This window comes from Crotalus tigris, unplaced genomic scaffold (genome assembly GCF_016545835.1).
Source record: "Crotalus tigris isolate CLP2741 ecotype Arizona unplaced genomic scaffold, ASM1654583v1 scf7180000023903.560294, whole genome shotgun sequence".
NCBI lineage: Eukaryota > Metazoa > Chordata > Lepidosauria > Squamata > Viperidae > Crotalus > Crotalus tigris.
Genome location: NW_024100260.1, coordinates 193368 through 220650, shown reverse-complemented (window position 1 = coordinate 220650; position 27283 = coordinate 193368). Strand labels below are relative to the sequence as shown.

Genomic DNA, 27283 nt, shown 5'->3' with positions numbered 1-27283 from the left:
AGGGGAAGGAAGAGGAGGAAGGAAAAAAAGAGGAAAGAATGAAAAAAAAAAAAACCAAAGTAAACCCTTTGCCATTGCAAGGAGCCCTCCTGCTCGGTCTCTCCGTCCCTCCCGCCCACACTGGAGAAGCCTTGGGGAGAGACGGGGAAGGGGGGGGAAGACCCTGGAGGGAAGCTGAAGGGACCGGATGGAGCCAGGATGAGGTTCACCCACCAGCAGGGAAGCGTCCTTTGACGGGGCTTCTCCAGGGGCCTTTCTCAACTTCACATTTATTTCACTGGAAGAATAATAATCCCCCATGTCGGGAAAGATCCAAAAGAGATCCCGCATTATCAGCCCTCAGAATCCGATGTGGGCAGATTGCCAGAACTGGCTGCGTCTCTTGTGCCCCCCCCCCGTCCAGAGGAGAGGATGATGGGTTGGAGGAAGCGAGGGAAGAGGCGGCCAAAATGCACTTGGGCGAAGATCTGGCCCCGGGTGTGGAGGAGGCGATGCCGGCAGAGACCCCCCCCCCAATAACATTCCTGGAGGGATCCATAGGCTGGGAAAGGCAGGGGGGGATGGAGAGGGGGGGATAAAGGCATTTGGGGGCTTCTGCATATCCCCCCCCGCCCAGGGAGACTCCCCCGGGGAAGGGAGCCCGGGCCAGCCCCTCCCTCTCCGCCCTCAGTCGGGCTCCGCAAAGACCCGGCCGGAGAGGAGCCCTCCTCGAAGGGACGGGGGGGGGGTTCCTGTCCCTCCTGCCTCCCCCCCAAAAGCCATCGCGGAGCTTCAGTTTCCATCCAGATGCTGGAGCAGGAGGCAGCCCCGCCCGGGCACAGCAGGGCACTCTTCGCATGGGCAGAGGAACCCTGGAGGCGGATGCCCAGCGGAGAAACGGGGAGTCCCGGCTGGGAAGGCGGAGAGGGGAAGGGAGGGGGGAGCTTCTGAGGCTGCTAAGGGGCGGGGCTGTAAGGCGGGGGCGGAGCCCAGGAGGAGAGTAGAAACCCCGCCCCCGCCCCTCTCCTCCCACTCGCTGGATCTCCGTTTCTCTCCGCGTGTCTCACTACGCCCTGGGAGGATCGGCGCTGGATCCCTCGGGAGAGGCTTTTGGATCCCGCTCGGGGCAGGTCTGGCTGCTCCCTCTCCGGCCTTTGGGGCGCCCCTCCCGCCAGGAGAGCTTCCCCCCCCCGCCAGGAGACAGGTAGCTGCGGATCCACCTCTTCGGCTTGCCGGGTTTTCCTTGGTGAGATTCGGCTCTGGCGTCGCCTGCAGGGAGTGGATCCCTCCCTTCCCTCCTGGGGGGCAAAGGGGGATCCCTCCCTCCCCGGGCTGCATCTGCCCCCTCCTCACTTGGCCAGAACTCCCCGCGGGGCTCCGGGTGGATCCGGGAAGGAGCTTTTGGGAATTTTGCTTTTAGAAGGTTTCTCTGTGGTCCGTCAGAGCACGAGGTTTCCGAGCATGCATATCCTCGCACGTGCAGTCGCAAAAATGGAGTAAGCGGAGCTTTAAAACGTTTATGGAGATTTGTAATGTGGTGTTAAGGCAATTGACCTCATTGCAAGGGGGAGGGGAAGGATTGGGGGAAAGAAAACAAGCTGAAATTGACTGAATTGAGCTCCTGTTTTCTTAACCCAGGTGAGATCCTCTTCTTTGTGCTCAGCTTAAAAGGCCAGCAGGGAAATTATTTGGTTTTATGCAAATGTTTACCTTGCTTCTGCTTTAAAAAGCTGTGTGAATCTCTAAAAAGCAATATTTTCCTTTTTTGGCCCCGAGGAGGCTGGGATGATGCAGCTTCTTCTTGGTGGACGGTTTACAAAGCATACAAAGTTCTAAGGAAGTTTTGAGGCTGGTCTTGTAAAGCAGGTAATAGAACAAGCGGATGGCTAGAAGGCTGCCTTACATAATTTTAAATATTTTTCAAAATGCCTATCCGAGGCAGCTCCAGAGACCTGGAATCTTTGTGGCCTTGCAGCCTCCAAAAAGCATAAGAAAGAGCAACCCCTTCTCACACATGCTCTGCCCCATCTGATTTCTCATCTTCCACTGAGTTTTCCTACTCACAACCCTGCATTGGTCCCTGTTGGACTTCATCTTGCTGGTTTCTTCCCTTTTGGCTCATCAAGATCTTCTTCAAATGACGATTCTCTTTCCATTATTTTGTATCCTCAAATAATTCCATATTCTCCTCCTGTTTCCAGGTCATTTATAGATTATGCTCAGCATCTGCGCCTTTCTCATTTCTCTTTGCAGGAGACCAGTGAGGATGTGGCCGTGAGCGCCACAGAAGAAAAGGGGCGTCCTTGGATCGGGACCCACAGACTTTTGGCCCAGACTCTGTTCTACAGAATTTGAAAATCATGGCCCAGTTGGAGAATCAGCTTCCTGCACAAACCAGCTTTGTTGGTTTCTTTGCTTGATTGTCTTTTCCAAGATTTTCCCAGGTATTGAGGTCAGTCTGACTGCTCTATAATTTCCCGGGTCCATTTTTTTTCCTTCTTGTAGTATCTTATAAAATCTATGTGTCACGAGGAAGCAGGGATCAAGATGTCATGATGGGATGGAGCTCAATGGTGCCAAAATCGGAAAAAGCGAGAAAATGGGAATCTGGAATGGGTTGCTTACTCTCTTCCCTCCTCCCTTGCTTATGTGATGCCTTAATTCTGGGGATTCCCTATAGGTATTCCTCATATTATGACCACAATTCAGACCGGAATCTCAGTCTTTGAGAGAAGCGGTCATTAAGTGAGATGTCACATGACCGCTTTGCTCAACGATTGCAATCCTGCACTTGTGGTTGTGAAGCTACTTCACAAGCAGACAAAGTCCCAGTTAAGGAATGTGGGGTTGCTTGAGGTGGGCAGTGGAGGCCTTGTGAGTCCTGGCACAGGAAATGTGGAAGTTGAAGGGGCCCTGAAGAAGGTTAGAGATGCTTTGGGACACGTTGCTTAGCAACAATATGGAACATTCAGCTTGGGGAATGGCGGAAGGCTGCAAAGGCCTCCACTTTAGAGATTAAGGCCTCATTTCTCAATGGCAGCAGAGACAGTGGGCTGAAGTCCAGTCCTGGGGTCAGTGGCAGATGGCCTCCACTTAAGACGCAGTCCCAGCATTGTTGTCAATCAGGGCTGCTTTTCATGGCTGTGGTGGTATAGCTCAGGCTTCCAGGGGTGGCTGTAGCTTTGCATCCCGCTTCAGGAACCCCCCAACTCATGGGTGGCCTATGCCTGGTCCCCAGGACCTCCCCCACCACCATTGCCTGGTCCTCCCCCCCCTGACTCAAGAATCCTCAGGATCACTTAATAATTGCAACCAGCAGTGTGGGATTATGGTTGTGGATCCAAAGGATCATGTGACTCCTCACCTAACCGCTGCTTCACGGAACAACTGAAATTCCAGTCCCGACTGTGGTCATAAGTGGAGGACATCTCTCCTACAGATGTAGGGCCTCCATCAGTGTCTCGGGTGTACTGGGGACCCTACCCTGGGCAGAGGGTGGGACTGGAGGACCTTCAAGGTCCCTTCCAAGGCTGAGATTTTGTGATTCTCTACCATTCTCAGAAGAAAATATTATTCTCGATTTCTTTTTTATTCTAACAGCAGATAAACTATTGTAACAAAAGATTTATTTATTTATTTATGAGACTTATATACCACTTTAAGCGCAAGCACTCTCTAAGCCGTGTACACCAGTAAGCAATGTATATATATATATATATATATATATATATATATATATATATATATATATATATAAATAGCCCCCAACAATCTGGGTCCTCATTTTACCTACCCGGAAGGATGGAAGGCTGAGTCAACCTTGAGCCGGTGAGATTTGAACCGCTGACCTGCTGAACACAGTCAGCTAAAGTGGCCTGCAGTACTGCACTCTAACTGCTGTGCCACCTCGGCTTTATCTGGAATTCAACACATAATAGAAAATCAACACAAGGCAGCAGTCAGCGGAAAGCATGGAGCCTGGGAAACTCTTTGATCTCCCCTCAGACAGAATCAGCACTCCAGAAAACCACAAAAAAAACCCATGAATGCTCAGAGTGTGGGAAATCCTTTCCTTGCAGATCACTGCTTTTTACCCACAGGAAAGCCCATGTTTGAGGTGGATCCAGTCAAGATTTGGAGGGTGAGAAATCCTCTGGAACAGACATCAAAGGTCTCAGAAACCCCCCCAGACTAAAACCCTGTAGATCAACGGTTCTCAACCTGTGGGTCGCGACCCCTTTGAGAGTCGAACAACCCTTTCACAGGGGTTGCCTAAGACCATCGGAAAACACATATTTCCGATGGTCTTAGGAATCGAGACACCGCTCCTCTATCTGTGTCCAGGCGGGTCCGCCCACATGCAGATACGCCCACATACGAGTACCCGGCATGATGACATCATCGCGCCAACCCCATCGCATACACCCTGTATAAATACAGGTGTATGTGACAGGGTTGGCGCCATAATGTACTTATGCGGACCAGTCACACGTGTAGAGAGCAGCTACTGTGTAGAATGCAGTTGCTGTGTAGAATGCAGCTGCTGTGTTGAAAGCAGCAGTATTGGAGGTAAGACAACACTTCATGAATTATAATTACTGGGTAAATGTAAAATTATGTACTGTAAAATCATCAACTACTGCAAAAAAAAAAATCTGTACCATGGGAACTTAATCTGGATGCTGATCGGTCTTTTTATATTCAGCTGTTGTTGATGTGAATACTGCCCCCTTGTGGTAGTAACGGGTATGTAAAAAAACCAACACAGAATAGTAAATCATAGGAAACTTTAATGAACTGTATTGACTGAACTATGCCATGTATCATCTTTTGTATTATTAAAGCTATTGTTATATATTATTTTCATTAGAAAACCATCCCATGACAATGGATCGTGTAGGGAAGAACGTTAAGAAAAGAAAATATTGTGGGGATTTTTCAGAGTATGAAGCTTCATATTTGGTGGCACTCAGAATCGCCAGAGTTATGACACCTTACACCATTGGTGAGGATTTACTGTTGCCAGCGGCCAAAGACCTTGTTCGAACTATGATCGGAGACGAATTTGTGATGAAATTGAGTGCAATTTCCTTATCTAACGACACTGTCCGCAGAAGAATAGATGACATGTCTGCTGATATTCTTGATCAGGTGATCCAAGAAATTAAATCTGCTCCACTTCCAATATTTAGTATCCAGCTTGATGAATCTACAGACGTTGCAAACTGTTCACAGTTACTGGTTTACGTGAGGTATATTAATGATGGCGACTTTAAAGATGAGTTTCTTTTTTGCAAACCTCTTGAAACGACAACTACTGCACGTGATGTATTTGACACAGTTGGTTCATTTCTGAAAGAGCATAAGATCTCTTGGGAAAAGGTTTGTGGTGTTTGCACAGATGGTGCTCCAGCTATGCTTGGATGTCGATCTGGATTTCAGCGTTTGGTACTGAATGAGTCACCAAAAGTCATCGGAACTCACTGTATGATTCATCGGCAAATATTAGCAACAAAGACGCTGCCACAAGAGTTACAAGAAGTAATGAAAAGCGTCATAAGTTCTGTCAATTTTGTAAAGGCGAGCAGTTTAAACAGTCCACTGTTTTCGCAACTGTGCAACGAGTTGGATGCGCCGAACAATGCTCTGCTATTTCACACTGAAGAGAGATGGTTGTCGAGAGGAAAAGTTTTAAAACGTGTTTTTGAGCTTCGCGATGAACTCAAAACGTTTTTTAATCAGAAAGCAAGACCGCAGTTCGAAGCACTTTTCAGCGATAAAAGTGAACTGCAGAAAATAGCTTACTTGGTTGACATCTTTGCCATCTTGAATGAGTTAAATTTATCACTGCAAGGACCAAATGCAACGTGCTTCGATTTGTCTGAAAAGATCCGATCATTCCAAATGAAACTTCAGCTTTGGCAAACAAAATTGGATGAAAATAAAATGTACATGTTGCCTACCTTATCTGCTTTCTTTGAGGAACATGACATTGAACCAGACGAAAGGATTACGATGATCATTTCTGTGAAAGAACACTTGCACGTGCTTGCAGACGAAATTTCATCGTACTTTCCAAATCTACCCGACACCCCCTTTGCACTTGCCAGCAGCCCATTCACAGTCGAAGTTGAAAATGTTCCTGAGACAGCACAAGAGGAGTTCATTGAACTTATTAACAGCGATGCAGCGAGAACTGATTTCTCTACAATGCCAGTTACAAAATTCTGGATCAAGTGTTTGCAGTCATATCCTGTTCTGTCTGAGACTGTGTTGCGCCTTCTTCTTCCATTTCCAACAACATACCTTTGTGAAACAGGGTTTTCCAGCTTGTTGGTTATCAAGTCTAACTACAGAAGTAGACTTGTTGTGGAAGAGGATCTTCGTTGTGCTCTTGCAAAGACTGCCCCGAGAATTTCAGATCTGGTGAGAAAGAAGCAATCTCAACCTTCGCACTGACGTTGGCTTTTTACGCATACGGTCGCAAAATGTAGCAATGTAGTTTACTGTTGTTATATTAAGACTGTTACCCATGCTACACCATGCTTCAAGACAAAATTTCATTTATTTGTAAATTAGAAATAAATATTTCACAATATAGAACTACGTATTGTTTTTGTGATTAATCACTATGCTTTCATTATGTTCAATTTGAAACAATGAAAATACACCCTGCATATCAGATATTTACATGACGATTCATAACGGTGGCAAAATTACAGTTATGAAGTAGCAACGAAAATAATTTTGTGGTTGGGGGTCACCACAACATGAGGAACTGTATTAAAGGGTCGCAGCATTAGGAAGGTTGAGGACCTCTGGATTAAGGGATTAGTCAAGCGGAAGAGCAAAGAGGAGAAAAGGGTTGGGAGAAATTTGAATTGATGTAAGCAAACAAAGGTAGAGATAACAGGCTCCGTCTCTTGTGACAACCCCCCCCCCCAGAGAGGAGGAGGATGGTTTGGGAGGAAGCTAGGGAAGAGGCAGCGAAGATCCGGGCCCCGGGTGTGGAGGAGGCGATGCTGGTAAAGCCCCCCCCAAAAACATCTGGAGGGATCCATAGGCTGGGAAAGGCAGAGGGGGGGGATGGAGGGGAGCAGGTAAAGGCATTTGGGGACTCAGCTTCTCCACACACCCCCCAGACCAGCCCCTCCTTCTCCATCCTCAGTTGGGCTCCGCAAACAGCTGGGGGGGTTGGGGGTTCCTGTCGCTCCTCGCTCCCCCCTCAAAATCAATTGCGGAGGTTCAGTTTCTCACCCTCCAAACCTTGGGGCTCCGGGTGGATCCGGCAAGGAGCTTTTGGGGAAGTTGCTCCAGAAGGTCTCTATGGTCCGTTTGAACAGGAAGCCTCTGAACATCCGTTTAGCATTTTCTACAAAAAAAAAAAAAAACCTGACAAAAATGTTGCCCACTGTGACCCCGTGGCTGCAAGATCTTGGTTCTTCATGGTCATAAAAGGGAACCGGTTGCCAAGTGGCCATGATTTAGTTACCTAACCTTGAGAAAGGGCAAAATGTTACAATGGCCACAATTGCTTTATGGCCATTGACACTTGTCACAATTTGGAACGGTTGTTAAGTGACATGGTAAGTTGAGGAAGAGGAGGAAAAGGAGGAAGAAAAAAGGAAAAGATGGGAAAAAGCTGAAACCCCTTTGCCACTGTCAGGAGCCACCTGCTCGGTCTCTCTGTCCCTCCTGACCACTCCGAGGACCCTTGGGGAGTGGGGGGGGGAGACCCTGGAGGGAAGCTGAAGGGACCGGATGGAGCCAGGACAAGAATAATCGAGAACATCTAAGTTTCCTTTAACCAGGGCTTATCCAGGTGCCCTTTTCAACTTCAGATTTATTTAACTGGAGGATTAATATCGGGTGAATCCAAAATAGACCTCGCTTTATTAAGCTCAGAATCTGATGTGGGCAAGATTGCCAGAACTGGCTGCGTCTGTTGTGACACACACACACACACACACACACACACACACACACACACACGAGGATGATGGTTTAGGAGGAAGCGAGGGAAGAGGCAGCAAAACTGCACTTGGGCGAAGATCAGGCCCGGGTGTGGAGGAGGCGATGCCGGTAGAGACCCCCCCCCAAAAAAACACCTGGAGGGATCCATAGGCAGGGGAAGGCAGAGGGGGGGACGGAGGGGGGCGGGTAAAGGTGTTTTGGGGTTCGGCTTCTGCATGTCCCCCCCGCCCAGGGAGGCTCCCCCCCCCCGGGGAAGGGACCCCGGACCAGCCCCTCCCTCTCCGTCCTCAGTCGGGCTCCGCAAACATCCAGCCGGGGGGTGGGGGCTCCTGTCGCTCCTGGCTCCCCCCCCCAAAAAAAAAGCCATCGCGGAGCTTCAGTTTCCACCCAGCCCCGCCCGGGCACAGCAGGGCACGCTTCGCATGGGCAGAGGAACCCGGGAGGCGGATGCCCAGCGGAGAAACACGGAGTCCCGACTGGGAAGGCGGAAAGGGGAAGGGAGGGGGGAGGAGCTGAGGCTGCTAAGGGGCGGGGCTGTAAGGCGGGGGCGGAGCCCAGGAGGAGAGTAGAAGTCCCGCCCCCGCCTCTCTCATCCCACTCGCTGGATCACCGCTTCTCTCCGCGTGTCTCACTTAGCCCTGGAAGGATCGGCGCTGGATCCCTCGGGAAAGGCTTCTGGATCCCGCTCGGGGTAGGTCTGGCTGCTCCCCCTCCGGCCTTTGGGGCGCCCCTCCCGCCAGGAGAGCTTCCCTCCCCCCCCCGCCAGGAGAAAGGTAGCTGCGGATCCGCCTCTTCGGCTTGCCGGGTTTTCCTTGGGGAGATTCGGCTCTGGCGTTGCCTGCAGGGAGCGGATCCCTCCCTTCCCTCCGGGGGGGCAAAGGGGGATCCCTCCCTCCCCGGGCTGGATCTGCCCCCTCCTCCCCGGCCAAGGCTCCCCGCGGGGCTCCGGGTGGATCCGGGAAGGAGCTTTTGGGGAAGTTGCTTTCTGAAGGTCTCTCTGGTCCGTTTGAACAGGAAGCCTCTGAACATCCGTTTCCCTCGAGTGCCGTTTGAAAAGGGAGCGAAGTGTAGCTTTAAAGCGTTTATTGAGATTGTGAATGTGATCTTGTCACAGCCTGACCTTATTTCAATGGGGGGAGCGGGGGGGGGGTGTTAGGGAAAGAAATTGAATTGAGCCACTGATTGAGTGTCAAAAATTCAGAATTCCCTCTTTGACCCATCCCACCCACTTTGAAAATTATAACAAAGAAGAATAAATTATTTCCATTCATTGTTAAATAAATACTTGGCTTGTACATTATTGATTATGAAATATTGTAAGGAAGAACACATTGAATTGTTTAAATTAATTGTTAAAGGCTTACATAATTGTCAATGTTTTTAGCAATGCTTATAAACCCAGACAGCTCTGCTTCACTGGAGGCCAGAAAACGTCCTGGATTCCTTGCCGCCTCCAGAAAGGGCAGGAAGCGCCTTGGGGGCTTATCAGAGGCTCCACATTGGGGCTTCCAGGGGCCTCTGAAGGCCTGGCGAGTCTCCAAAGTGGCCTGGAGTGTTACAGGTTCTTTATGACTGAACTGAGCTCATGTTCTCCCAACCCCAAAAAGGATACCGGAATAACAAAATAATGGAGCTGGAAAGAATCTTTGAGGCCTTCTAGCCCACCTCCCTGCTCAGGCGGGAGAACCCCTAACATTACAGAGAAGCCTTCTCCAGTCTCTTTTGAAGCCTCCACTGATGCAGCACCCTGAACTTCTGGTGGCAGCCTGTTCCTCTGCTTCATTGTTCTGGCTTTCAGGAAATGTCTCCTAATTTCCATCCATGGCTTCCGGTCCTGCCTTCAGGAGCTTTGGAGAATAGGTTGAACCTCTGCTCCCTTGTGGCAGCCCCTTCAATATGGGAACAAAGCTATCATGTCAGATCCTTTTTCTTTCTGCTTAATCCAAAAAAAGAGGAATGAATAATCTTTGTTCATATACTATATACTATAAGGTTCTACCTTGAGGCAAGAAAAACCAAATGCACAGGTACAGTATTAGGGGGTATCTTGCTCAATAGTAGTAACCGTGAGAGGGATCTCAGAGTCCTAGTGGACTGATGTGCAAGTTCTGAGGTTTTGCTTGATAAACAATACAGGAAACCAGAAGTTGCCTTCAAGCGTTACGTTTTTATTCATCTGAACAAAGACAAGCTTCTCTAAAAAGAGAAAAAGCCCCAAATATCAGAAAAGCCTTATTTTTCTACCTTCTTTGATTATATAAGCAATTCACCCAGCAAAGCTGGAATTGGGTATGTCTAGTTCAGGGGTAGGCAACCTTGGCTCTTTTATGACTTGTGGACTTCAACTCCCAGAATTCCTGAACCAGCCATTCTGGCTCAGGAATTCTGGGAGTTGAAGTCCACGAGTCATAGACGAGCCAAGGTTGCCTACCCCTGGTCTAGTTTAATAAAGAGAAGGACGAAGGGAGACATGATAGCAGTGTTCCAATATCTCAAGGGCTGCCACAAAGAAGAGGGAGTCAAGCTGTTCTCCAAAGCACCTGAAGGCAAGACAAGAAGCAATGGATGGAAACTAACCAAAGAGAGAAGCAACCTAGAACTAAGGAGAAATTTTCTGACAGTTAGAACAATTAACCAGTGGAACAACCTGCCTCCAGAAACTGGGAATGCTCCAATACTGGAAGTTTTTAAGAAGAGACTGTACGACCATTTGTCTGAAATGGTATAGGGATTCCTGCCTGAGCAGGGGGTTGGACTAGATTACTTCCAAGGTCCCTTCCAACTTTATTATTATTATGGATCATCGCACAGTCAGCCAGATGTTCAGACTGGATTTGGCATTTTGTCTACCTATCGAGTCCTTACCCAGGACCTGGGATAGGCAGATGTGGATGTTTGATGGTATTACAGATATCGTCGCAGGATGGAAGCAGTTCCTAATAAGGCTGCCTTTTGCAATTGACTAATAGCGAATTTGTCAATGCCAATGGTGTTCAAGTGGTGCTCCAGTTGTTTTGGGATTGCACCCAAGGAGCCTATTACTATTGGTACTACCCTTGCTTGCTTTTGCCACAGTCTTTCTATTTCTATTTGTAGGTCTTTGTATTTTGTTATCTTCTCCAGTTCTTTCTCTTCTATTCTGCTATCTCCAGGCACTGCCACGTCCACTATCCAGACTTTTTTGTCTTTCTTATCGAAATTGTTAAGTCTGGGGTGTTATGTTGCAGGTGCTTGTCTGTTTGAATTCTGAAGTCCCAGAGCAGTTTAATTTTATCATTTTCTATGACTTTCTCTATTTTATGATCCCACCAGTTTTTGCTTACAGGCAAATGATATTTTTTGCAGATCTTCCAATGCACCATGGTTGCTACTTTGTCATGCCGATGCATGTAGTCAGTCTGTGCAATCTTCTTGCAGCAGCTTACCAAGTGGTCCACTGTTTCTTCAGCTTCTTTGCATAGGCGGCACTTACTGTCTGTTGCTGTCTTCTCAATTTTGACTTTGTATGCATTTGTCCTTAAGGCTTCGTCTTGTGCAGCCAGAATTAGTCCCTCGGTCTGTTTCTTCAATTTTCCTGCTCTTAGCCATTGCCAGGTTTTATTATTATCTGGTTTCCCAGCTATTTTTTTCACGTATTGGCCATGTAGTGCTTTGTCTTTCCATGCCTCTATTCTGTTCTTCATTTGGTCTTTCTTGTAGGCCAGTTTGGTCTCTCCAGCAGTTGGTAAGCCTTCCTGATATACTAATTTCAGTGCATCTTCATCATTGTTCTTCAGATATTCTTTGTTGATGGATGTTTTACAAAGGACAAGTTTTATAGAGATTGTGAGCTTGGTCTTGTTATCTGATATCAGAACATATTTTTCGAAATGCCGACCCCAGGAAGTCCTTCCAAGGCAAAGATTTTGTGATTCTCTATCAATCTCAAAAGGAAATATATTCTCTGCTTCTTTTCTCTTCCACCAACAGGAAAGCAGCTGTGACCAAAGATTTACCTGTAAACCAACTATCCACAGATAATAGAAAACTTAGAAACGAAGTGTTTTATGGCACTCTCTGAGCAGTTTACAAATGTCAGCATCCTGTCCCCAACAATTTTGTGATTTTCTATGTTTCTCGAAAGGAAATACTGTTCTCATCTTCTTTCTTGTCCCAACAGCAGGAAAGCAGCTGCCAATCGGTTATGGAGAAATCAAACCGGTCAGCAGTGAGGGTCATCCCTGGTGTTGATTCAGAGGGGGAACAACTGACCCTGAGGTTTCTTAGCTGCAATTTTAATGGTGAGTAAATGGCTGCATCCTCTGAAAAGAAGACCTGGTGCCTCTTTTGGAGGCAAAAAAAACCTATAAGACCGGGTCTTCTTTCCGGGGATACATGGGGGTATGTCCACTATTCCACTATTTTAGCCACTTTAGTCACTTTGTCAAAGAGAGAACTATGTTTTGTCTAGCATGATCTGTTTTTGACAAACCCATGTTGGTTTCTAGTAATAGCTTTAATGGTTTCTACGTTTTCACAGATTCTTTGCTCGATTGTATTTTCCAGGATCTTCCCAGGTATTGAAGTCAGTCTGACTGGTCTATAATTTCCTGGGTCCATTTTTTTTCTTTCTTGTAGTATTTTATAAAATGTATGTGTGACGAGGAAGCTGGGATCAAGATGTCATGATGGGATGGAGCTCAATGGTGCAAAAATTGGAAAAAGTGAGGAAAAAGGGAATCGGGAATGGGTTGCTTACACTAATCCGAACTCTCTTCCCTCCTCCCTTGCTTATGCGATGCCTTAATTTTGGGGGTTCCCTATAGGTACTCCTCGTATTATGACCACAATTCAGACCGGAATCTCAGTCTTTGAGAGAAGCGGCCATTAAGTGAGATGTCACACTAAAGTGGAAAGAAATAGAATAACATAGAATAAAAATGAATAAGTATAATAATAATAATGATAATGAAAGAAATCACTAAAAGCAAAATGATGTGTCTGCATAATTCCTGGGAAAAAGCTGTTAGCAATAGCTGTAATGACCTAATGCGTATTGAGAAACATTGTATAAAAGTGAAACCTCCTATTCATTGTATGCCTGTGAGAAACTAACTGAAAATTATACAGTGTAAGATTCCATCTATGCCCCTTTGTTCCTTAGGGAGGGAGAGCTATAAAGATTGTAGTTTGGACCCTCCCCCTTGTTCAGAAATTTGTTGATTGTTAATCACTTCTGAATCTTTGCGCAAAAATAAACCTCTGTTTCACCCTTGGAATTCGTAAAAGTCCTTTATTTTTTTTAAGTTCTTTTACTTACCACAAGAATGTGACCGCTTTACTCAACGATTGCAATCCTGCACTTGTGGTTGTTAAGCTACTTCACAAACAGGTAAAGTTCCAATTAAGGAATGTGGGGTTGCCTGAGGTGGGCAGGGGAGGCCCTGTGAGTCCTGGCACAGGAAATGTGGAAGTTGAAGGGGCCCTGAAGAAGGTTAGAGATGCTTTGGGACACGTTGCTTAGCAACAGTATGGAACATGCGGCTTGGAAAATGTCGCAAGGCTGCAAAGGCCTCCACTTTAGAGATTAAGGCCTCATTTCTCAGTGGCAACGGGGACAGTGGGCTGAAGTCCAGTCCTGGGGTCAGTGGCAGATGGCTGAAATAGCTGAGGGCGCCAGGCCTCCACTTAAGACGCAGTCCCAGCATTGTTGTCAATCAGGGCTGCTTTTCATGGCTGTAGGGGTATAACGCAGGCTTCCAGGGATGGCTGCAGCTTTATATCTCACTTCAGGAAAAAAAAAACACCAACTCATGGGTGGCCTATACCTGGTCTCAAGGACCTCCCCCACCACCATTGCCTGGTCCACCCCCCACTCAAGAATCCTCAAGATCACTTAATAATTGCAACCAGCAGTGTGGGATTATATTTGTGGATCCAAGAGATCATGTGACTCCTCCCCTAACCGCTGCTTCACTGAACAACTGAAATTCCAGTCCCGACTGTGGTCATAAGTGGAGGACATCTCTCCTACAGATGTAGGGCCTCCATCACTGTCTTGGGTGTACTGGGGACCCTACCCTGGTCAGAGGGTGGGACTGGAGGACCTTCAAGGTCCCTTCCAAGGCTGAGATTTTGTGATTCTCTACCATTCTCAGAAGAAAATATTATTCTTGATTTCTTTTTTATTCTAACAGCAGATAAAAGATTGTAACCAAAGATTTACTGCAAGTCAACTATCAACAGATAACAGAAAATCAGCACAAGGCAGCAGTCGACAGAAAGAATGAAGGGTGGGAAACTCTTGGATGCCCCGTCAGACACAGGCAGCACTCCAGAAAACCACAAAAAAACCCATCAATGCTCAGAGTGTGGGAAGTCCTTTGCTCGCCAGTCCCTCCTTTTGACCCATAGGAAGGTCCATGTGGGAAGTGGATCCAGTCAAGGTTTGGAGGGTGAGAAATCCTTCTCCGGAAAACACATGGAAAATCTCAGACGCCCCCCCAGACTAAAACCTCATAAATGTGAGGAATGTGACTTATGCTTTGGTAAAAAGTCAAGTCTTCTTACACATCAGAAAATCCACACGGGAGAGAAACCCTATCAGTGTCTTGAATGTGGGAAATTTTTTTGTCACAAAGCCACCCTCAGAAACCACGAGAGAATTCACACAGGGGAGAAGCCTTACAAATGTTGGGAATGTGGAAAGAGCTTTTCTCAGAACTCAAGTCTTTGGGTCCATGAGAAGGTTCATGCAGGAATAAAATCGTACAAATGCTTTGAGTGTGGGAAATGTTTCACCCGGAGTTCAACTCTTCGGACTCATGAGAAAACGCACAGAGGAGAGAAAAATGAAAAGTGCCTCGAATGCGGGAAATGTTTTTTCAGGAAATCACACCTGGTGCGACATCAGAAACTTCACACCGGAGACAGACCCTATGAATGCCCAGAATGTGAGAAACGATTTATGTATTCTTCTGAACTTCGGAGACACGAGGAGAGGCACAAAGGAGAGTTACGCTATCAATGTGGGGAGTGTGGGAAAAGTTTTAGTTTCCTCGGAGTGCTTCAGATTCATCAGAGAATCCACACAGGGGAAAAACCTTACAGATGTGGGGAGTGTGGGAAATGTTTTTCACAAAAACAACACCTTGGAACGCATCAGAGGCTCCACACAGGAGAGAAGCCGTACAGATGCGTAGAATGTGGAAAGTGTTTTACTCAAAAGGGAGATCTTTGGATCCATCATAAAACCCACACAGGGGAGAAGCCACATCAATGCAATGAATGTGGACGATTCTATCGTACCTCATCCGCCCTTAAAAGTCATGTGAAAATACACACAGGGGAAAAAAACTACAAATGTTTAGAGTGTGGGAGAACATTTGCTGACGCGTCTTCCCTCAGAAGCCACAGCCGAATCCATACGGGAGAGAAGCCCCATAAATGCTCGCAGTGCGATAAATGTTTTTCTCGGAAAGATACTCTTGTTATCCATCAGAGGATCCACACTGGAGAGAAACCATACAAATGTCTGGAGTGTGGGAAATGTTTTGCCCATCCTTCGTCACTTCGCATACATACTAGATATCACACAGGATAGTGGCCTTATAAGTGTGTAGAGTGTGAGAAAGCTTTTCATTGTACATCAGAGTTAAAAATGAATCCGAATGTCCATAGCAGAGATAAACCTCTTCCGCTGTGAACGTTGAAAACATTTCTTTTTCAAAAGTCACATCTTAACATTAACCAGGAACATCACACAGTGGCAGAAAGGAAATCCTACTATTGGGAAAAATGTTTTTCCTACTCAAGTAGCCTTAAACACCAAAATCAAAGAAAACTACATCTATGTTGGGAGTGTTAGAAAGTTTGGCACACAAAGCAGCAGTGCTAGTACCTTAACAGAGTGATTGCACAAGAGAAAAGAGCTATAAGTGATGGGCAGAGTAGATAATGTTTTGCGGAGTGCAGCTAGTCTCGACTTACAGTCGCAATTGGGAACAGATTTCTGGTCATAAGTTGTTACGGTTGTTAGTCGAGGCACCCATATATATTGGAGCCGATTTTCTGACATATTTCTGGTCATTAAGCAAGTCACTGTAATCCTAAGTATAAAGCCATTCTTCTAAATGTCTTTTATATATATATAAAAAGTGGCAAAAACAATGCCAGGAACTAGCAAAACAAAAACAAAAAAACAATTGGGATCCTATGGCTGTAGGATCACGCAGGTGGTATTAAAAGCCATACGGTTGCCAAGTGGCCATAAAGTGGTTACATCATTTTTTGGCTTTTTGAATGTGGATTCTGGTGTGTTGGTGGCTGGCTTTTAGGTCATTATCATATAGACATGTTGTAAGGCCCCACCCCACTTTGCATCTTAAGAAGACAGAACTCTTGGAATAATTCTTCCAACAGGAATCCTTTATTAAGAGAAAATGGTTGCAGGCGTTCTAGACAGGACTTGGGGTCCAAGCTCTCCCATGCAAGGTTTTAAGGGGTTTCCCAGTAGCCCCACCCAATCCCCCCCTACTTCCAGCAACAATCTCAGGCATTACATTCCCACCCCCTATTTCCTTACTGCCGGCTGGATGGAGACTTCAGAGAAAACTACATGAAAGGTAATAGTCCCCTTTGTTCTGATTAGGTCTTTTTGGTGCTATCCACATTCAATCCCTTTGAAGTTGTACCGAAGGAAGTGAGGGCCATAAAGCCCCTTTGTTCACCCCCTTCCCTTCCTTGTATGACAGAATCCAGAGAAGGCAGAAATGAGGTTTTCTATAATTGATAACTAGAGATGAAATATAATTGGATTCTGACACATGTATAGAATGTATATTCGCCTTCATTTGTGACAAATTCTGTAGCTGAAAATAAAAAACGTTGAAAGCAAAGTTCTAGCCACTCCTGTATTTCTAGCAAAGAAAGTCAAAGTGGATGGAAACTGCTCAGATGTTCAGGAACTCTAAGAATATTTAAAAATGTTCTTTTAAAATTCTTGTCTGTTTGATAAATGGAAAATTCTTCTTTACTTATTTCATTATTCTTCCTTTGTCTCGATCTTCACGCTTGCTAGCAAGAAAAGAAGCCACAGCCTGTGTTCCATTTACGGCCGCATTTGGAACTGGAGTTTCCATCCTTAAACGATGCCGTCGAAAACCTCTGACTGCACGGCACAGTGATGATAATCCCTGCAGTCCTGGTTGAATCCCACACTCATTTGATGGGGCGACTTCCTGCAAGCTTCCCACAGAGTCAGTGGGGAAACTGGGCAGGAAGTTGTGAGTCCCAGGTCCACAGCAGCAAAGCATCTCCTGCCCTGTGTGAGAGGGCACAAAGAGTGTCCCAGATCATGGGAGAGGGTCAGGAAGGGTGTGCATGGCAGGGGTGAGTGTGCGAGAGGGCAAAATGGTCAAGAGGCGTGGCATGGCAGCAGGAGAGGAGAGACAGGACAGGGAGAGGACATGGGGGAGTGAGGATCATGTGGGTCAGGATGTGGGCAATAGGGACTCCAGAAGTGGCTGGCCCAGCATAAGTGCAGAGGGGTCAGGGGAGGGGATCTGAGTGGAAGACACTATCCAGCGACTTGCAGTCTTCCATGCCAGCTTCCCCTTTGACTTTCTGGGGAAGGCAGCACAGAAGTTGGCAAATGGCAGTCATGTAAAGGTGCTGCTCTAAATGCTTCTAATTATTTTCGTATTTCAGAAAGAGAAATATTTGGACTGCAGAGTAAATAAAATTACATTCTATATACAGGCGCTTAACGTTGTGTTCCTTGGCTTGTGGTTCCAGGGATTGTCTTGCCACAAGGAGGCTTGCTAGCATTCACTAAATGAAATCCTCCAGATGTGTGTTAGGCTGGGTTTCTACTCCCATAACGTCTTGCCGGCTGGACTTGATGGGAGTTGTGATCCAACAACTCTGCAGCCTCCAGGCCGGTGATCTGTTCTGAAGGCAGCTAAAGGCAGCTAAATTTGATAATGGCTGAAGCTTTTGAAGAGTTCAAATAAGTTTAATATATATTCAAAAGTTCAAAAGTGAAAGCTTATTCACAGGAAATAGGCACGTGTAAAGGTTGTAACAATTCTGGCTGGTTAGAGAGCTGATAAAAGGAATGAAGAGTTAGGCATTTTGCAGGAAAAGAGATGGCCCAGAGCAAATAGGATGTGTATGAGATAACTCCTGAAGCATTCATTAGCCAAGGTTTAGGAATAGGGACGGCTAGAGACCAACAGAATAATTGTTAGATTATTATTGAAATGTTTATTAGATATTTCTTATATATCCCACCTTATCCCGCCTTCTGCTTTAGTGAAAATGTATAAAGCTTTCTTAATTCTATTGTTCGGGGTTCCTTGGCATTTTCTACCCAGGACCCTTTTTTCTTGGAGGGCTTCAATAAAAGACAACAAAACTTGCAATTCGTGTCTGGTGTTCCTCATTAGCCTCAGCACCAGGCTCAGACCCGAATTGGGGACAACATGGGGGGGCTAGGGAGGAAGAAGGGGTCCCCTCAGGGCCCTACAGTTTATAACTCACTGGGTGAAAACGGGGCATCCCGAAGCCCAGCAGGGGAGGGAGGGAAGCAGGGACCCAGCATCCCCAGCCCCTCTCTCCGATTCTGGGCAGAAGGGAGGGGAAGGCAGAGGGGGCGGTGGGGGGGCCTTGGGTGGACTCTCTTTTGCCCCCCCCCGTCTGTTCTCTCCTGGCCACCTGCGCAGCTGGACTTGGAGATCTTCGGGATCCAGAAGGGATCCGCTCGGGGCTTCTTCCCGTTCCTCCCCCAGGCGCTACCCCAACCTCGGCCGTGGGAGGGGACCCCGCACCCTCTGGAGCGGCCCCTGCCTTCCCCTCCTCTTCCTCGGGGTCCGCCTCCCCCCCCCCGCCCTCTTCTCCAGCCTGCGGGAAACGCCGCAATCCTCGCAATTCGCTCCGCGAGTCCTTGGCGGCCACGGCGGAGCTTCAGTCTCCAGCCAGATGCCGGAGCAGGCGGGAGCTCCGCCCGGGCACAGCGGGGCACTCTTCGCATGGGCAGAGGAACCGCGGTCGCGGGTGCTCAGCGGAAGAATAGGGAGTCCCGGCTGGGAAGGCAGGGGAGGGGAGGGAGGGGGAGGAGCTGAGGCTGCGAAGGGGCGGGGTTGTAAGGTGTGGGAGGAGCCCAGGAGAGCAGAAGCCCCGCCCCCACGCTCCCACTCGCTGGGTCTCGGCTTCCCTCGGCGTTTCCCGCTTCGCCCTGGCAGGATCGGCGCCGGATCCTTCGGCAGAGCCTTCTGGGTCTTACTTCGGGGAGGTCTGGCTGCTCCCCCTCCGGCCTTTGGGGCGCCCCTCCCGCCAGGAGAGCTTCTCCCCCCCCCCGCCAGGAGAAAGGTAGCTGCGGATCCGCCTCTTCGGCTTGCCGGGTTTTCCTTGGGGAGATTCGGCTCTGGCGTCGCCTGCAGGGAGCGGATCCCTCCTTCCCTCCAGGGGGGCAAAGGGGATCCCTCCCTCCCCGGGCTGGATCTGCCTCCTCCTCGCCCGGCCAAAGCTCCCCGTGGGGCTTTCGGGTGGATCCGGGAAGGAGCTTTTGGGGATTTTGCTTTCAGAAGGTTTCTCTGTGGTCCGTCAGAGCACGAGGTTTCCGAGCATGCATATCCTCGCACGCGCAGTCGCAAAAATGGAGTAAGCGGAGCTTTAAAACGTTTATGGAGATTTGTAATGTGGTGTTAAGGCAATTGACCTCATTGCAAGGCGGAGGGGAAGGATTGGGGGAAAGAAAACAAGCTGAAATTGACTGAATTGAGCTCCTGTTTTCTTAACCCAGGTGAGATCCTCTTCTTTGTGCTCAGCTTAAAAGGCCAGCAGGGAAATTATTTGGTTTTATGCAAATGTTTACCTTGCTTCTGCTTTAAAAAGCTGTGTGAATCTCTAAAAAGCAATATTTTCCTTTTTTGGCCCCGAGGAGGCTGGGATGATGCAGCTTCTTCTTGGTGGACGGTTTACAAAGCATACAAAGTTCTAAGGAAGTTTTGAGGCTGGTCTTGTAAAGCAGGTAATAGAACAAGCGGATGGCTAGAAGGCTGCCTTACATAATTTTAAATATTTTTCAAAATGCCTTTGAGGCAGCTGCAGAGACCTGGAATCTTTGTGGCCTTGTAGCCTGCGAAAAGCATAAGAAAGAGCAGGTGTTTTGGGATTCGGCTTCTGCATGTCCCCCCCGCCCAGGGAGGCTCCCCCCCCGGGGAAGGGACCCCGGACCAGCCCCTCCCTCTCCGTCCTCAGTCGGGCTCCGCAAACATCCAGCCGGGGGGTGGGGGCTCCTGTCGCTCCTGGCTCCCCCCCCCCAAAAAAAGCCATCGCGGAGCTTCAGTTTTCACCCAGCCCCGCCCGGGCACAGCAGTGCATTCTTCGCATGGGCAGAGGAACCCAGGAGGGGGATGCCCAGCGGAGAAACGGGGAGTCCCGGCTGGGAAGGCGGAAAGGGGAAAGGAGGGGGGCGGTTCTGAGGATGCTAAGGGGCGGGGCTGTAAGGCGGGGGCGGAGCCCAGGAGGAGAGTAGAAGCCCCGCCCCCGCCCCTCTCCTCCCACTCGCTGAATCTCCGCGTCTCTCCGCGTGTCTCACTTCGCCCTGGAAGGATCGGCGCCGGATCCCTCGGGAGAGGCTTCTGGATCCCGCTCGGGGCAGGTCGGGCTGCTCCCCCTCCGGCCTTTGCGGCGCCCCTCCCGCCAGGAGAGCTTCCCCCCCCGCCAGGAGAAAGGTAGCTGCGGATCCGCCTCTTCGGCTTGCCGGGTTTTCCTTGGGGAGATTCGGCTCTGGCGTCGCCTGCAGGGAGCGGATCCCTCCTTCCCTCCGGGGGGCAAAGGGGATCCCTCCCTCCCCGGGCTGGATCTGCCCCCTCCTCCCCGGCCAAGGCTCCCCGCGGGGCTCCGGGTGGATCCGGGAAGGAGCTTTTGGGGAAGTTGCTCCAGAAGGTCTCTCTGGTCGGTTTGAACAGGAAGCCTCTGAACATCCATTTCCCTCGAGTGCCGTTTGAAAAGGGAGCGAAGTGTAGCTTTAAAGCGCTTATTAAGATTGTAAATGTGATCTTGTCACAGCCTGACCTTATTTCAATGGGGGGGGCAGCGGGGAGGGGGGGTGTTAGGGAAAGAAATTGAATTGAGCCCCTGATTGAGTGTCAAAAATTCAGAATTCCCTCTTTGACTCTGCTGAACACTCCCCCCCCATCCCACCCACTTTGAAAATTATAACAAAGAATAATAAATTATTTCCATTCATTGTTAAATAAATACTTGGCTTGTACATTATTGATTATGCAATATTGTAAGGAATAACACATTGAATTGTTTAAATTAATTGTTAAAGGCTTACATAATTGTCAATGTTTTTAGCAATGCTTATAAACCCAGACAGCTCTGCTTCACTGGAGGCCAGAAAACGTCCTGGATTCCTTGCCGCCTCCAGAAAGGGCAGGAAGCGCCTTGGGGGCTTATCAGAGGCTCCACATTGGGGCTTCCAGGGGCCTCTGAAGGCCTGGCGAGTCTCCAAAGTGGCCTGGAGTGTCACAGGTTCTTTATGACTGAACTGAGCTCATGTTCTCCCAACCCCAAAAAGGATACCGGAATAACAAAATAATGGAGCTGGAAAGAATCTTTGAGGCCTTCTAGCCCACCTCCCTGCTCAGGCGGGAGAACCCCTAACATTACAGAGAAGCCTTCTCCAGTCTCTTTTGAAGCCTCCACTGATGCAGCACCCTGAACTTCTGGTGGCAGCCTGTTCCTCTGCTTAATTGTTCTGGCTTTCAGGAAATGTCTCCTAATTTCCATCCATGGCTTCTGGTCCTGCCTTCAGGTGCTTTGGAGAATAGGTTGAAGCTCTGCTCCCTTGTGGCAGCCCCTTCAATATGGGAACAAAGCTATCATGTCAGATCCTTTTTCTTTCCGCTTAATCCAAAAAAAGAGGAATGAATAATCTTTGTTCATATACTATATATTATAAGGTCCTACCTTGAGGCAAGAAAAACCAAATGCACAGGTACAGTATAGGGGGAACCTTGCTCAATAGTAGTAACTGTGAGAGATCTCAGAGTCCTAGTGGACTGATGTGCAAGTTCTGAGGTTTTGCTTGATAAAAAATACAGGAAACCAGAAGTTGCCTTCAAGCGTTACGTTTTTTTTTTTATTGAAAGTTTTATAAATTTTACAAAAAGAGAAAAACAATACAAAACAAAAGACAACATATACAAAAAAAACTAAACATTACATATAAAAAAAAAACCCCCCGTCCCCCACCCCTCACAAACACCCTCCCTTCCCCCCCCTGAGCTTCCCAGAGCAGAATATAGGCTTAATTAAAAATTAACAAGTAAAAATAAAAAATTAAATTAAAAAATTTATATTTATATATATATAAAAAATATCTATATATATATATGAAAATAAAACTTATGAAAAAGCTATATGATATTTTTTTATACCCAATCTAAATTGTATAAATTTTATCCATTTGTCCCAAACAGCAAGAAACTTCTCTTGCGTTTGTTGCTTTAAGAAAGCCGAAATCTTTGCCATTTCCGCCAGATAAGCTACTTTAAGAAACCATTCCTGCAGTGTAGGCAAAGATTCCTTCTTCCAGTATTGTCCTACTAACAGCCTAGCGGCTGTAATCAAATTTAACATCAATACAACCTCCTTTGTATCACAATCTGTAACAATGCCCAACAAAAATAATTGCGGAGTAAATTTTACCCTCCTTCTAAAAATTCTCTGGATATTCCACCATATTTTGATCCAAAATGCTTTTATCTCTTTGCATGACCACCAAATATGATAATAGGAAGCATCCATATAACCACATCTCCAACATTTGGGTTGTACGTCAGGGTACATAAGAGACATTTTTTGTGGATCAAGGTGCCATCTATAAAACATTTTATAAAAATTCTCCGTAAGGTTCTGTGCTTGTGTAAATTTGACATTTCTCACCCAAATGGTTTCCCAGATATCCAATGAGACTGGGACACCAAAATTCTGCGCCCATCTAATCATACAGTCTTTAATTAATTCCGTTTCTGAGTCCATTTCAACTAATACCCCATAAATTCTCTTGATGTGGGTTTGTCTTTGATCCTTGACTTGCTTAATAAGATTTCCATCTTCTCTAAGAAAACCCAATTTACAATCCACCTTCCATTTATCTACTAGTTGCCTATATTGAAACCAAGAATAAATAATATTTTCTTGCGCTAAATCTTCCCGTAATCTTAACTGCCAGTTTTGCCCATCCCATCTAAGTAGCTGACTATAAGACACCATATCCATTTTTACACCTCTTCAAGCGTTACGTTTTTATTCAGCTGAACAAAGACAAGCTTCTCTAAAAAGAAAAAGCCCTAAATATCAGAAAAGCTTATTTTTCTACCTTCTTTGATTATATTAGCAATTCACCCAGCAAAGCTGACACACATAAGATAAAGACTTCGCCCATTAAGGCTGGAACACTGTAGACAAGAAGGAAGAAAGCAGAAGTAGCTAGAAATGATCCCTTTTGGGTGTTTCCCCCCCCCCCCAGGCACCATATGTTTCATTTTGGGTGGTTTAGGATATTGGCTGTTTCCTTTGCTGTACTTTTATGACCTTGCATTCATGGTTCTGCAAGTGGCCAGAATCTCCACAAACAATATCTTCCTTGTTTTCCCTGAAGGGGTTGTGATGCAGAAGCACCTTGTTGATGGATGTTTTACAAAGGACAAGTTTTATAGAGATTGTGAGCCTGGTCTTGTTATCTGATATCAGAACAAGGTGTAAATATTTTTTGAAATGCCGACCCCAGGAAGTCCTTCCAAGGCAAAGATTTTGTGATTCTCTATCAATCTGAAAAGGAAATATATTCTCTGCTTCTTTTCTCTTCCACCAACAGGAAAGCAGCTGTGACCAAAGATTTACCTGCAAACCAACTATCCACAGATAATAGAAAACTTAGAAACGAAGTGTTTTATGGCACTCTCTGAGCAGTTTACAAATGTCAGCATCCTGTCCCCAACAGTTTTGTGATTTTCTATGTTTCTCAAAAGGAAATACTGTTCACGTCTTCTTTCTTGTTCCAACAGCAGAAAAGAGCTGCCAATCAGTTATGGAGAAATCAAACCGGTCAGCAGTGAGGGTCATCCCTGGCGTTGATTCAGAGGGGGAACAACTGACCCAGAGATTTCTTAGCTGCAGTTTTAATGGTGAGTAAATGGCTGCGGCTGTTTTAAGGTAAGACATCCTCTGAAAATAAGACCTGGTGCCTCTTTTGGAGGCAAAAAAAACTATAAGAGTGGGTCTTCTTTCCGGGGAAACATGGAGGTATGTCCACTTCACTGTTCCACTATTTTAGCCACTTTAGTCACTTTGTCAAAGAGAGCATTAAGTTTTGTCTAGCGTGATCTGTTTTTGACAAACACATGTTGGGTTCTAGTAATAGCTTTGTTGGTTTCTAAGTTTTCACAGATTCTTTGCTTGATTGTCTTTTCCAGGATCTTCCCAGGTATTGATGTCAGTCTGAAAGTCAACTATCAACAGATAACAGAAAATCAGCACAAGGCAGCAGTCGACAGAAAGAATGAAGGGTGGGAAACTCTTGGATGCCCCGTCAGACACAGGCAGCACTCCAGAAAACCACAAAAAAACCCATCAATGCTCAGAGTGTGGGAAATCCTTTGCTCGCCGGTCCCTCCTTTTGACCCACACGAAGGTCCATGTGGGAAGTGGATCCAGTCAAGCTTTGGAAGGTGAGAAATCCTTTTCTGGAAAACACATGAAAAATCTCAGACGCCCCCCCAGACTAAAACCTCATAAATGTGAGGAATGTGACTTATGCTTTGGTCAAAAGTCACACCTTCTTACACATCAAAAAACCCACACTGGAGAGAAACCCTATCAGTGTCTTGAATGTGGGAAATATTTTTGTGAGAAAGCCACCCTCAGAAACCACGAGAGAATTCACACAGGGGAGAAGCCTTACAAATGTTGGGAATGTGGAAAGAGCTTTTCTCAGAACGCAAATCTTTGGATGCATGAGAAGGTTCATGCAGGAATAAAATCGTACAAATGCTTTGAGTGTGGGAAATGTTTCACCCATAGTTCAGGTCTTCGGACTCATGAGAAAACACACAGAGGGGAGAAAAAGGAAAAGTGCCTCGAATGCGGGAAATGTTTTTACCAGAAATCACACCTGATGCGGCATCAGAGACTTCACACCAGAGACAGACCCTATGAATGCCCAGAATGTGAGAAGCGATTTACATTTCCTTATGAACTTCGGAGACACGAGGAGAGGCACAAAGGAGAGTTACGCTATCAATGTGGGGAGTGTGGGAAAAGTTTTAGTTTCCGAGGAGAACTTCAGATTCATCAGAGAATCCACACAGGGGTAAAACCTTACAAATGTGGGGAGTGTGGGAAATGTTTTTCACAAAAACAACACCTTGGAACGCATCAGAGAGTCCACACAGGAGAGAAGCCGTACAGATGCGTAGAATGTGGAAAGTGTTTTACTCAAAAGGGAGACCTTTGGAGACATCATAAAACCCACACAGGGGAGAAGCCACATCAATGCAACGAATGTGGACGATTCTATCGTACCTCTTCTGCCCTTAAAAGTCATGTGAAAATTCACACAGGGGAAAAAAACTACAAATGTTTAGAGTGTGGGAGAACATTTGCTGATGCGTCTTCCCTCAGAAGCCACAGCCGAATCCATACGGGAGAGAAGCCCCATAAATGCTCGCAGTGCGATAAATGTTTTTCTCGGAAAGATACTCTTGTTATCCATCAGAGGATCCACACTGGAGAGAAACCATACAAATGTCTGGAGTGTGGGAAATGTTTTGCCCATCCTTCGTCACTTCGCATACATACTAGATATCACACAGGATAGTGGCCTTATAAGTGTGTAGAGTGTGAGAAAGCTTTTCATTGTACATCAGAGTTAAAAATGAATCCGAATGTCCATAGCAGAGATAAACCTCTTCCGCTGTGAACGTTGAAAACATTTCTTTTTCAAAAGTCACATCTTAACATTAACCAGGAACATCACACAGTGGCAGAAAGGAAATCCTACTATTGGGAAAAATGTTTTTCCTACTCAAGTAGCCTTAAACACCAAAATCAAAGAAAACTACATCTATGTTGGGAGTGTTAGAAAGTTTGGCACACAAAGCAGCAGTGCTAGTACCTTAACAGAGTGATTGCACAAGAGAAAAGAGCTATAAGTGATGGGCAGAGTAGATAATGTTTTGCGGAGTGCAGCTAGTCTCGACTTACAGTCGCAATTGGGAACAGATTTCTGGTCATAAGTTGTTACGGTTGTTAGTCGAGGCACCCATATATATTGGAGCCGATTTTCTGACATATTTCTGGTCATTAAGCAAGTCACTGTAATCCTAAGTATAAAGCCATTCTTCTAAATGTCTTTTATATATATATAAAAAGTGGCAAAAACAATGCCAGGAACTAGCAAAACAAAAACAAAAAAACAATTGGGATCCTATGGCTGTAGGATCACGCAGGTGGTATTAAAAGCCATACGGTTGCCAAGTGGCCATAAAGTGGTTACATCATTTTTTGGCTTTTTGAATGTGGATTCTGGTGTGTTGGTGGCTGGCTTTTAGGTCATTATCATATAGACATGTTGTAAGGCCCCACCCCACTTTGCATCTTAAGAAGACAGAACTCTTGGAATAATTCTTCCAACAGGAATCCTTTATTAAGAGAAAATGGTTGCAGGCGTTCTAGACAGGACTTGGGGTCCAAGCTCTCCCATGCAAGGTTTTAAGGGGTTTCCCAGTAGCCCCACCCAATCCCCCCCTACTTCCAGCAACAATCTCAGGCATTACATTCCCACCCCCTATTTCCTTACTGCCGGCTGGATGGAGACTTCAGAGAAAACTACATGAAAGGTAATAGTCCCCTTTGTTCTGATTAGGTCTTTTTGGTGCTATCCACATTCAATCCCTTTGAAGTTGTACCGAAGGAAGTGAGGGCCATAAAGCCCCTTTGTTCACCCCCTTCCCTTCCTTGTATGACAGAATCCAGAGAAGGCAGAAATGAGGTTTTCTATAATTGATAACTAGAGATGAAATATAATTGGATTCTGACACATGTATAGAATGTATATTCGCCTTCATTTGTGACAAATTCTGTAGCTGAAAATAAAAAACGTTGAAAGCAAAGTTCTAGCCACTCCTGTATTTCTAGCAAAGAAAGTCAAAGTGGATGGAAACTGCTCAGATGTTCAGGAACTCTAAGAATATTTAAAAATGTTCTTTTAAAATTCTTGTCTGTTTGATAAATGGAAAATTCTTCTTTACTTATTTCATTATTCTTCCTTTGT

At 46.5% G+C, this 27283-nt stretch overlaps 2 protein-coding genes across 2 annotated transcripts; both read left to right on the top strand.

The window, feature by feature from the left end:
* The first annotated feature begins 739 nt into the window (after nt 1–739).
* On the top strand, nt 740–6455 carry LOC120298488 (SCAN domain-containing protein 3-like). Its single transcript, XM_039322283.1, has 3 exons — nt 740–1183; nt 2233–2431; nt 4850–6455. The coding sequence occupies exon 3, from the start codon at nt 4861–4863 to the stop codon at nt 6436–6438; it is 1578 nt and encodes a 525-aa protein (XP_039178217.1). The 5' UTR covers nt 740–1183; nt 2233–2431; nt 4850–4860; the 3' UTR covers nt 6439–6455.
* A 2076-nt stretch (nt 6456–8531) lies between these two features.
* LOC120298493 (zinc finger protein 260-like) lies at nt 8532–26709 on the top strand. The gene is made up of 4 exons (XM_039322292.1): nt 8532–8644; nt 12113–12233; nt 14130–15512; nt 24798–26709. The coding sequence occupies exons 3-4, from the start codon at nt 14219–14221 to the stop codon at nt 25826–25828; spliced, it is 2325 nt and encodes a 774-aa protein (XP_039178226.1). The 5' UTR covers nt 8532–8644; nt 12113–12233; nt 14130–14218; the 3' UTR covers nt 25829–26709.
* Nucleotides 26710–27283: the final 574 nt, after the last annotated feature.